Source organism: Harmonia axyridis, chromosome 6 (assembly GCF_914767665.1).
Source record: "Harmonia axyridis chromosome 6, icHarAxyr1.1, whole genome shotgun sequence".
Lineage (NCBI taxonomy): Eukaryota > Metazoa > Arthropoda > Insecta > Coleoptera > Coccinellidae > Harmonia > Harmonia axyridis.
Genome location: NC_059506.1, coordinates 28,826,196 through 28,838,484, shown reverse-complemented (window position 1 = coordinate 28,838,484; position 12,289 = coordinate 28,826,196). Strand labels below are relative to the sequence as shown.

Sequence of the window (12,289 nt, the reverse complement as noted above, 5' to 3'; positions counted from 1 at the left end):
GAATCTGACAACAAGCTCTCAAAAAATCACAGGCAAAATTCTCATTATGAGGATGATAAAAAAAAATTTCTACTTATGTATCTAGTAAAAAAATTTTTTGTTCAACTTTTAATTATTCATTTCTGTTTTAGATTCTCGTACTGGTCAACGTTGGTAAATGGTACCTTATCGATTAGCATAATTCCTTGCACCTCAATAATCCAATGGAGTTTCAAATATATCGGCGAAAATCCAAAAGCAGGTAAAATCTTTCAATTATGGAAATATTTATATTATTTATAAATTTATATTGCATGGAATTTTTTTCAGGTAGATCAAACTATGGAATCGATGATGTTTCCACTGATAACATCACGATGAAAAGTTTTTTTTCACAACAGGGTGCTTATGAGTTGAATCTAAAAGCGTTAAGAAATGATACATATGTTCATATTTACATAAGCACTGAAATTGGAGGTCCCCAAGCTTTGAGGTCATCACATGCTGACAATTTGAGGTTACATCACAAGGAGAGGAGAAAAAGTGCATCACTGAAATGGAACCAAAGGTGTGATATTATTTTTTTTATTTCAGTGAATAAGAGGAAACTATCAGAAACTAGCAGCAGAATTGTCGATATTATATTGGATTGTGTTAACAAAGAGACGTGAATTTAGTATATCGAGACTTTAGAGATACTGCCTCTATGATACCAACCACATTTTTCTAATATCTAAGTCTATTCATTAAAAACTTAAATTAGATATCTTCATCCAACATCAATTCATTATTCTTAATCTGCGTATTTTAATGTGAATTGCGTATTTTTTACTTTATAAGTTATGACCAAATATGAATTGCAATATATCAGTACAATTAAAAGAGTACAAACAAAAAACGGTTAAATAAAAAAAAGAAAGTAAAATTAATGGAGAACTATGCTACTTATTACCATAAGATAACAGAGAATATCCCATAAAAAATATCAAATTATTCATTTCCCTAAATAATGAATATTCTATCATTATTTCAAAATTTTTTGGGTTAGCAGTTTTTTTTTTGGATTATTTTACAGATGCGCGGATTTTTCCAAAATTTTCAACGGTAAATTGAAGCACCATAGATAATACTGATTATTTTATTATGCATCTTGCCTTCATGTAATCGAATAATGAGCTCATCGAATATATTCAAATACTTAGTTAACATTTTTTTTTCGCAAGATTCATTCTAGGCTATAATGTGTTTTATGGTTTATCAATATCGTTTTACTGCATAATCTTTTCATTCATTCCAGATGTAATTAACATTTTATTGAGAAAATTGCTGTACTAACCATGCAAAACGTTAATATTGTTAGAGAATGAATTATTAATTATTTCACCAGTTATCTCAGTAATAACCTTACTTTGTATAATAATGATTTGATATGATGACATTAACGCCTTGACAGTGTATGAGTACGGTAACTCCTGCATTTTCATGAAGAATATAGCATTCAGAAGGATATTATCGTTTATAATACTATACCAATAATACAGCACAGCATCTGGAATTGTTCAATCAACGAGAAATATGTTCCAACGTTTTATTCATTCCATTTTATTCCTTCAAGGAATAATAATCTGTTGCCATCGACCGGGTTCTACAAGCTCTATAACAAACTCTGACAAATTCACTCCTTCTGCAAATTGTTTTCCAATTTTTTCGTTCATAATCAAATACAGGGTCTTTCCAAATTAGGCGTGAACCTTGGAGGATGTGTTAGTATGACTCATTTGCTGTTGTTTGAGCCATATTCAATGATAACCAAAAATCAACAGTTTACGAGATTATTGAGTTCTTGTGATTTTTAAAAGATTTCTCATCTTACTTCATATTATGTCAATTTTTTCTACGTTGACTAAATTTGATTATAATTTTGGATTATCTTCGTGGCCAGCGAGAAGTCCGGATCTAACACCGTTAGAATAGACGAAGCAGCAGAGCTTTTTAAAATTTACAAGATGATAAAAAGTTTAACTATTTCAGTATCGTAATGAGTTCATAACAGTACTAAAAACAGAGCTGTAATGAACTCATTGTTTTCTGTTATTTTTTCTTTTTGTGGTTGTCTGCACTAACTTCCGATCCTATCAAATTTCAATACATGTCAATTGCCAATATAATATGGATGAAGTGAAATGATTTGCAACATTATTCGCAATTTCTCTTAATTCTGGTGGTGTTGAATCGATTTTGTCACAAATAATTAATGAATTTGATGCGTAATTGTGAATTATTTGAAAATTCGAAAGGTATGATTCAAATTCCGTAATCTATCAATTTTAGTATCAGTCACACCAACTGCCAAGATACCATACAAAAGTCATTATGATATACTCTGAATTTTTCATTGAATTTCAACAATATTTCACAAAACTTGTCTGAAATAAAGAAAATATCGTCTAATACTCGTTGCAGAAGGCAATTCCAACATTCATGCGTTCGAAAACTCGCTCCTTTGCGCTCGTTTTCGAATTTCGCATTCGTGTTGGATTGAGAGTCCATTCTGCAACTTGTTTTAGAATACACTATTATTTAACGTAAAATTCACCCTCCTCTCAAATTCAAACTCTTTTTCTTGCAACTGCGATATCTCAAACGCTTGCATCTCAGAAGCTCCCAGCATCCGTCGTAGCTGGACCCAAAAGCCGCTACTAGGGGAAAGAACTGAACTCCATGTAAGGCCGTTGGATAAAAACTCACTTGATAAAACTCTCGCATCGCTTCCTATAACAAATAAAGTCGCCTTTTTCGAACAAGAACTAATACATATAATAAAAAAAAACGTCTCCATAATAAACTAATTTCGATTCAGCGAATAACTGCTTTAGAATCGTAAACATCTCTACCACATTGACGTAGAATGCTGAAGGGCAAGGATCTTTGAAATAGCGGAAATTTTACATGAAGTTTGATTTTTTTTAATGCATTCTGTTTCTAATCTGCACGCAACACAATGATTTATCAGACTTCTCAAATAATATTTGTAGTGTAACATTTAATTTTGTATAATTACTGTTTCATTCAATGTATGCAACTTATCTTGCAATAATTTTATTACCATTACCCGATCAATTTGAAAAATGTGATTCTGAAGCGATTTACTGTTGTTAATCGATCTTTTCAATTTAAATGATCAATGATGAATTATACTGCTGGCTCCTATTCAAATACCCTCTGTTTTCATTTGATTGTCATCGATTTTATTTTATGCGATACTGATGAGCTTCAAAAAGGGCAAAATCTATCTATCGCTACTCACATTGATAGCAGCACGTTTCTTCGTGGTTAACATTCAGCGTAAATTTGGACTCGTTCGATTTTCTTGTTTAAATAAAGAACCATAAGCTAACTAAATAGCAAAAGTCCCCATATCTCTAAAATAAAATGTAGTACCAACTCACAATTTTGACAATCCCTTCATTCGTTTTTTTATATTATCAATTTTCGGTAGTTTCCTGGAACAAAATAAGTATACGAGGTGTTTGAGAAAACAATCGAAAATGGATCATTTCAAGATAAAAAAGTCGAATTAACATGAGCCCTCAAATGCTTTGTTTTCTAGAGACCGGTTGCTAAAAATCTGTAGCAAAGATCAATAAAGCTGTGTTAAACTGGTATGTCACAAAAAATTAGGACTACATGAATCACTCTGTATCTCGATAACAAAACATTTGTGGACCCATGTTTATATTGTTTGTAGGACTTTTTCTTAATTATCCAAGGAATCTCTCATTTTCCTTTGTACCTTCAATTTTTTGGAACACCCTATACTTAGTGCTGTTTGAAGTCAATGGACTTCAATTTTATCATCATTATTATCATCAAGAAGTTCATTCGAACCTGTGAATGTAATATAAAAAATGAACAAAGAAGCAATGACTCAATGAAAATACAAAATAACATTAGTTCATAAAAACAGAAAACACCACACAAAGGTAATAGAAAAACAAGCTATATACTGCAAAAAGGTGTCTGAAATAGTATAGCCTAGAAGTCTGGTTCAGGCTATAGAATATTCAATAAGTTAACTCATCAAATTTCAATATTTTCTTACCAACCAATCATGTAGACATATCAATAGTTTTCGTCCATTATACTTCACAAACTACGCCATTGGTCATGTTGAGCCATATGATGCTTCCAGTTCTTGACCTTCCTCAAACACACTAGAACACGAGAAATACGTGAAAAGAAAGAAACCAGGATCATGTATATCTAGTTGGCTTATAAATTCAATAAATTACAGATTTCGCCTTTTTACACTGTTAATCTCTGCGTATTTCTTGTCGCAAATGCTCTCAGTGACGGTGTACTTCTTCATAGACCGGCCTGTTGCACAATTCGTACCATAAATCATTGTTTGCTTTTCTTCAGGAAATGAGTGAGAGCCTATCTTCACTTGGATGTATCGGATATAAGGATAAGAGGTTAGGTTTTCGCTATTTTGATCCATTTCTTCTTAGAGAGACTCAAGTTTGTGACAAAAAATAATTTCCGAAAATTAAGATTCGTATTCTGAAAGCAACAAAAAAAAACTCTGTATTACTGTTGAAAAATCCTCGAATACTACTATTGAAAGAAAAGAAAAAATGCCTTTTTGAACCATCCACCAAGTAAGTCAATTTTGCTCTCATTCTGTCTCAATCCTCATAATTTTTTGATTTTGAGCTGAATGGAATGAATAATAAAAGAAATAAAAACCTCTGGCAACAGGAAAATCACTCAATACATAATAGTAAATCAGTTCCAATTATTTTAAAGGAAGACTCAATGGAAAAGTCTACATTTCTAGGTCATATTCTAGGTGATAACTCTCAAGGAGTGGTAATTTCCCAATATTATTGCACACATCATTACTCATTACATTAAATTTCTAATAGGTAGATTAGGTAATGGCCCCCGCGATCTTCTGACTTAACACCACTTGATTATTTTCTCTGGGGTCATCTCAATCTCAGTGAATGCTGTATGAGAAGCCAACCAATAACAGAGAACAACTTAGGTCTCGCTTAGACGGGGTTTGTAGGGAAATAAAAATGATTCCAATTCAATTCGAAGATCTATTACAAATGTGTCCAAAAAGGTCAACAAATCCATTGAAGCTGAAGTCAACATTTTGAGCATTTCATCATTTCATTAAGAATTTAGAATGAAATAACAAACTGAAAAAAAGTCTTGATGAAAGAAAATGTGTTGAAAATACAGATGTTCTAAACAATGGAGTAGACTGGTCCTCACTTCCAAAAAAAAAACAGTGATTTCAGCAATATATAAAGTGCTGTTTTTATTGCTTTCAGATAAAATGAAATTTCTGATTACAAACCTGGAAACGGACCTGGAAAGAAATTTAAAATTTCCATAATTTTTCGAAGACACTCTGTTTCGCAAAAAAAATAGTACCCAACTCACATAAATGTCTTCAGCGTTATACTACTGATCACAAGACACCCTGTATTTTCTTCTTATTATGATATTATTCGAAATATTCCGTTATTCGATAATTTGTCACTTCCTTGCTGAATATCTCTTTATATATTATATATTTATTTATTTATTTATATTTTCTATTTATTAAGAAATTACTTCTTTATTTTTCAAATTTTTACGCTTTAAAAAACTCTTTCTTTTTTATGAAATATCGATAATTCTGCTGTTGCTAATCACTTATTGATAACTGATTGAATACCTTCATTAAAAAAAGCATTTTGATAAAAGATTAAAGATTATGTTATTAAATTGGTTCAACCATTCTTAGTTATTAGTGGTAACTCACCTGATTTAATTTAATATTATTTTCATGAAGTAAAATCGGGTTAGTTGCCATTTATAAATCGATTTTGATGATCTTTGTTTCCGAATATCAAATTAAATGGGATATCACAAAAAATTAAAAAAAAGGTGGTAAATTGAACCACTATAGTCTCATTTATTTCTGAATAACATTCAATTTAATTTTGAAACTAAGATTCACTCCTCAAGATTAACCCTTATAAGATTTAAAAATTAAGTATTTTGTGTTATTCATAATTTCCTAAAAAAAATTGTTATCTTTGAATTTCATTGTTTTTCAGTTTAGTAGATCCGCAGTCCACAGATTACTGCCTAGTCATAAGTACAAAGAAACAGTTCAATTCGTTATGCTCAGCTCAAGCATCTAGACTCGAACTTCCTCCTTCACAAAATCAGATAAATCGAAGAGAAACTACAACTGAAATACAAACATTGAACAGATGGAGATCTAAGGATAAGTACACCGGTAGGTGTGTATATATGTATTTTTATTTCGTCTTATTAATTTATCTTGGGAAGTTACCTTTATGTGGCTGACTAAGGTGAAAACAACAAAAGCTTCAAGCCTACAATCCTGCAGAATCTTAATTTCACCTAAATCAATAATATGACTTAAAACTTGCACTAGTTGAGCATATTTATCCTTCTTTTAGTTCTTTTCCTCTCAAATTTCATTCTAGTATTTTATTCTGATAAATATTCTATTCATCTTTCATTGAAACCTAAATAGATTAACCAATTCTCGGTTTTGTAATAACAATAATTATTTCACTAGCAACTACTTTGCTAACAACTGGAAGACATAATCACCAAATTAAGGAAAATCAAATAAACATCTATACATCAGCATAGTAATCAACATATTATTCGTTTTACAGAAGAGACAGATCCAATGATTGCATGTACAGGAAAGAAAACGCAATACACCATATCGAATCTTAAAGAAGGAAAAATGTATTATTACAATCTGTTCGCTATTAACAAGCAATCAAATCTCACGTATCCATATGGATCAGTAAATAAAGTCTTCAAAGGTCAAATAAAGCCAGTTTCGCTGAAAAATGGATTTGGTCAAGCTGTTTTGAGGGGCTCTGAAGAAGAAGCCATATTCAGATACAAGGTAGGAATACTTTTGGATCATTTTATTGGGGTTTAGTATTGGAACACTAATAAACTAAGATATCTACCTTGCCTGTAGGTGAGCTAGATCAGCTAGCTTCTTTGTTTTCCTTACTATGTACATTTTGAAATAGGTGTCTTAAAACCGCTTATTTGAAGTTATGTTTATTGTTTCAGATTGATAAGAAGGCGGAAAATGATTTCAATATATTTGTAATACCTTGTGGAGGACCTGTAGACGTAAAATTATTGCTGAAGGGTGAACCTGTACTGAATGCTAGAAAAATAGAAAGTTTTCGAAAATTGACAGTGAAAAACTCGAGTAGAGGTGCGAGATACCAAATTAAAGTATTCACTAACAGCGGTGAAGAATACAGAAAAACTTCAGGAGTTCAGGTAATGATCTTTCTACCTCTCTTAGATTATAGAAGTTACATACAAGCATTCAAAATGAGCACAATTCTTTAAACAATCATTTTCTAGATTTACGCATCCAAGAGAGCCATATCAAAGATACCAATGATAACAGTACCAAAACTAGAAGAATACGAATCACTAAGGGAATGTCATAGTGTTACAGTTGGATGGATCTTGGTATCTGATCCAAAACCACTTCACTATTGTGTGAAAGCCAAAGAAGGAAGACTGAAAGAAACAGATAACTATAGGATTCCAAACCAATGTGGATTGGATAGAAGGAGAAAGAAGTCGGATGACTTTGAAACGAAATATTGTATGAATATCAAACAAGTTGAAATTGGGTAGGGATATTTCCTATATCTCTTCCTAAAAATTAATGAAGAAGGAGATCAAAATACTCCTCTTCCTTCCCTCCCCTCAATTATTCTTCAATTAATGACATAATGGTCAAAAATAGTCAAAAATTTACTCTCAATATCACCTCTCAATCTCAAAATGCTTCAGGTCAAGTTCACAGTATAACTCACAAGAGCATAAAATACTTTACAATGGACTTCTTTCGTTTTCACCCTTTTTTCATTTATTTTATTTAAAATTGTTATTTTCAACAATTGAGTGCTTTGAAAAATTAATTTCATTGTGTTTTTTTAGGAAAGTCAACACCTACAAAATAAGGGGACTTGAGTCAGGAAAAACTTACATTATACAAGTCACCGTCCAGAAACAAAGAGGAAAAACGTTGTCATACGAATTGCTCCAAGTGAACACTAAAAAATGTTTCAAACGTCTGAATTGAAGGAATATCTTAAATTTCTTGAGAATATTTTTCCGATCCAATATCTAAAACAGGGATTTTTGTCTTGATTTCATTATCATATAATGATTTTTTATTTATTTCAGTATTTGATAGTTCTTACTTATTGTTTTGTACTTTTATACTGTTAAGGATTTACTATTTATGAATAAAATTTGTTTCAGTTAATTGCGATCTTTCCTCTCTAGACATGATTTTCTCTTCATTCGTTTAATCATTAGTTCGATATCATATTCGATTTATAATTTTCCTAACAGTAAAACAGCAGTTTTTAACATTTTTTCAGAACCGAAAGCTTTTTGTGTCTGAAGAAAACAAACTCAGTAAAGGAATTATAAACACCGAGAACAACTAAAGGGTGTTTTTTTTAGAGCTATAGAACTTTAAATTGCAATAAAACAACGATGGATTATTCGATTGACATGAATTTTATTTATCCGCAAGATAATCTTGTGGCATTACATTTTAAATATGATTCCTGGCATATGACCGCTACGGCTGGCTCGGATGTAGTCCAATCTGGACCTCCAATTTTCGATGACTTTTTCCAACATTTGTGGCCGTAAATCGTTAATAACACGGCGAATGTTATCTTCCAAATGGTCAAGGGTTTGTGGCTTATCCGCATAGACCACATAGCCCCACAGAAAGTAGTCTAGCGGTGTTAAATCACAAGATCTTGGAGGCCAATTCACAGGTCCAAAACGTGAAATAGGGCGGTCACCAAACGGGTCTTTCAATGAATCGATTGTGGCACGAGCTGTGTGACATGTTGCGCCGTCTTGTTGGAACCACAGCTCCTGGACATCATGATTGTTCAATTCAGGAATGAAAAAGTTAGTAATCATGGTTCTATACCGATCACCATTGACTGTAACGTTCTGGCCATAATCGTTTTTGAAGAAGTACGGACCAATGATTCCAACAGCCCATAAAGCGCACCAAACAGTCAGTTTTTCTGGATGTAACGGTGTTTTGACATACACTTGAGGATTAGCTTCACTCCAAATGCGGCAGTTTTGTTTGTTGACGTAGCCATTCAACCAGAAGTGCGCTTCATCGCTAAACAAAATAAAATGGACGTAGTGCGCGATACGTATTCCGCACAGAACCATTATTTTCGAAATAAAATTACACATTTGCAAGCGTTGTTCAGGCGTGATTCTATTCATGATGAATTGCCAAACCAAAATGAGAATAAATCACTTGACGGCTGTTAAATCGGTCGTCATCTTGAACAGTAAAGCCAACTTAAAGTTATATACCTCGAAAAAAAAAACACCCGTTATAAGTAAATGCCAATGTGCCTCTTACCGTTATTCTGTATGAAATTGTATACAACTTCTAGACAACTTTTGTAATTACGGTCGCCCACCTTAATATATCACCCTGTATAAGAGCAATAACAAAAAATTGGTTCCACGTACGATTTTTTCAATTACAGGGTGAATTATGAAGTACACAAATTTCTTTTCGAATAATGTTTGACTCACCCCGTATATTACAATAATTTTTATTAAAGACCAATCTAAAATTATTACCTCAAGGGTAAGCAATATTTGTTGCGCAAAAGTATTTCATTCAAGATGTTTTCTTATGAGGAATGTTACTTTAAATAAATGCCACTTTCCAACTTCGATACCTAGTATCTCCAAAACTAGTCATAGGATTGAGTTGGACCCTTAGACTTTCTTGTTCAGCAGGTCATATTCTACAACAATTCAGAAGAATCAACCAAAAATCTAAAATTATAACATCAGATGTTCCGGAACATTTAGAACTATGAACTCATTGAAATAAACAAAAATAAACTACCGAGCTTCTGACTAGATAATTTTTATTATCAACGTATATCCTCTCTGGATTACAGATATTTGTAGGAAACACCGTAATAATTAGTGGGTAATTTGATTGTACTTTCTAGATAAAGCAGATATTAGGCATGCATCCTAGTGAAGTGATAACAGCATATGGCTTCGTCATGGTTCTGATAATTAATCTCATGTGTTCTTTGAATTGACACACTCAGGGTGATACCTTCGTGCATTTTTGATGCATAAATCAAGAGCATTACCTTTTTGTACTCATTTCTGCCAAACACTTCAAGAACAAAAAAATGGTGTATCGAAAGTTGTTGAATAAAATCAAAAACAAAAATATGATGTTAGTGGAAAAATAGTAATTACACTTGATAAGCCTTGTTCACAAAAACTAATCAGTGATCAAATATGTGCACAATACTTCAATCTTCCATCAGAAGCTAACTCTTTTCGACCTTATGGTGATCTATTTGTCTTCGGTTTGTGCTTTTGTGCAGACAAGATGTCGACTGATTACATACTTTCACATATAGAAGAAGAAACAAGAGTAAGATTCCTTATCCACATTTGAACAAAGCTCACAATATTTCTTATTTCAGAGCTTTCGTGAGGCACTGCTAAATTCTGATGCAAACAATTCTTCAGATGAAATTGTCAATATCATCTCTGACAAATCAATAAGGACTTTGACCGATACTGATAGACAGGTTTTCACAGGATTGTTTAGTGTTATTCTGATCATCTCAGTGATACTGAATTTGAAAGCTATAATAACGGTTACTAGAAGGTAAATAACGTAGGTCTCAAAAGTTTTGGCATACATTTCTTCATATGGCAATTTTTCAAACCCTACCAAATTAAGTTGGTTGTTATGTTCCAAACGATGTGGATCAAAGAATCCATTAACTATTTCAATCTTCTGCGTTTCAATTATTATTCAATTTTTTATTGGTGGGGCATGCCAACAAATTTCAATATTCAATTTTTCAGGAATTATAGATTCTTCCAGAAAACATGCATCATTTCTCTAGCCTTCTCTGATCTTCTCACAGTCATCGCATTCTCAACAAACAATCTAGAAACTTTTTCTCATCCGTTTATAAACTGGGTAAGTTTCAACAGAAAGCATACCAAAACGTTACCTCAATCATTATTTTCAGACACTCGGATCATTTATGTGTCATCTACTGCCCATGGCACAGTCTTTAGGAGTTTTTTCTAGCTCTATGGCTCTATTGCTGATTGCAATGGATAGATATAGAACCATTGTGAAAGCCATGAACAAGAGATGGGATCCTAGAATGATATATTGTATTTCTGGAGGCTTCCTCGGTTGGGTTTTATGTGCTTGTAAATATTTATATCAAGTTAATTCAATGATTTTAGCAGCATCTTTTGCACGCTTGATTCACACAACAGGCCAGCTTATACGCTTTCTGAAAGATTTCAGGGTAAATTTCAAGAAAACAAGCGTGCAAAAGTTCCTTACTTCAAGCAAGTTATCTCTCGAATTTTCCAGGTTTAAGCGTTCCCATGTACGTTTATTACACACATATATTGGTTCTGGTGATATTTCTAGACGAGAACGGAAACATACCAGATAATTACCAACAAGAAGTGCTCTACATGTGTGTTGTAGTAGACAAAGAACCATTGAGGAATTCGTACATCATAATGATCGTCTTTGTTTTTGTCCCACTTCTTGTGGTGTTCTTCTGGTTCTACTACAGCATTGCACAGCTCATTTGGCGTCACAGAAAACCAGTAGAAGCTGCAGCTACCTCAAGAACAGAAACGTCTACCACGGAATCAACTGTTACAAAAACTGCTGACAAAAATGGACAAAATGTGCTAACCACCAATCAAAATGAACAGATGAAGAAGAAACTGCGTACCTTCAAAGTGATTCTAGTTCTCATAACCACGTTTGTTGTGTGCAGATTACCTTTTTGGGCTTTCACTACGATAAAACTTAGCTACGTTGTTAAGGGTTATGCTGTCTGGAGAATCAACTGCTTGATCAGTGCCCTAAATTTAACGAGTACCATTTTGAATCCTTTATTGTACACCTACCTTAATGTCACTGTAAAGGTGGCTTCTAAAATTGTCAAAGAATTGAATACATTCTTATGTTGCTTATTTTCTGATGACGAGTTTGATGAATTCGAGAAGAGGAAAGTCATCCCTGAAGAAAAAAATGTGAAAGTTATACAACTGAAGAAATGTTGAGCTCAATACAATAATCATGAAGATGAAATGTATCTGTTATATCCTTCATATCAATTAGGAATACATCAAA

General features: G+C 32.6%; 2 protein-coding genes across 2 annotated transcripts in view; both read left to right on the top strand.

The window, feature by feature from the left end:
- The window catches only part of LOC123682797 (protein NDNF-like), a 28,736-nt gene extending 20,398 nt beyond the window's left edge, over positions 1–8,338 (top strand). The window contains exons 3-9 of the mRNA XM_045621584.1: positions 132–241; positions 310–547; positions 6,099–6,283; positions 6,696–6,937; positions 7,114–7,332; positions 7,420–7,697; positions 8,008–8,338. Coding sequence (XP_045477540.1) covers positions 132–241; positions 310–547; positions 6,099–6,283; positions 6,696–6,937; positions 7,114–7,332; positions 7,420–7,697; positions 8,008–8,152 — 1,417 coding nt within the window. The 3' untranslated portion in view covers positions 8,153–8,338. The remainder of the gene's footprint in view (positions 1–131; positions 242–309; positions 548–6,098; positions 6,284–6,695; positions 6,938–7,113; positions 7,333–7,419; positions 7,698–8,007) is intronic.
- A 1,871-nt stretch (positions 8,339–10,209) lies between these two features.
- On the top strand, positions 10,210–12,264 carry LOC123682648 (neuropeptide Y receptor type 2). Its single transcript, XM_045621394.1, has 5 exons — positions 10,210–10,537; positions 10,590–10,777; positions 10,981–11,098; positions 11,151–11,340; positions 11,510–12,264. The coding sequence occupies exons 1-5, from the start codon at positions 10,493–10,495 to the stop codon at positions 12,217–12,219; spliced, it is 1,251 nt and encodes a 416-aa protein (XP_045477350.1). The 5' UTR covers positions 10,210–10,492; the 3' UTR covers positions 12,220–12,264.
- The last annotated feature ends 25 nt before the right edge of the window (positions 12,265–12,289 follow it).

Excerpts from the sequence above, each read along its gene's own strand:
- LOC123682648 (XM_045621394.1), top strand. The coding sequence starts at position 10,493 with ATGTCGACTGATTACATACTTTCACATATAGAAGAAGAAACAAGA. Across the intron at positions 10,538-10,589 it reads ATATAGAAGAAGAAACAAGA|AGCTTTCGTGAGGCACTGCT; the intron begins GTAAGATTCCTT and ends TTCTTATTTCAG. Across the intron at positions 11,341-11,509 it reads CGGTTGGGTTTTATGTGCTT|GTTTAAGCGTTCCCATGTAC; the intron begins GTAAATATTTAT and ends CGAATTTTCCAG.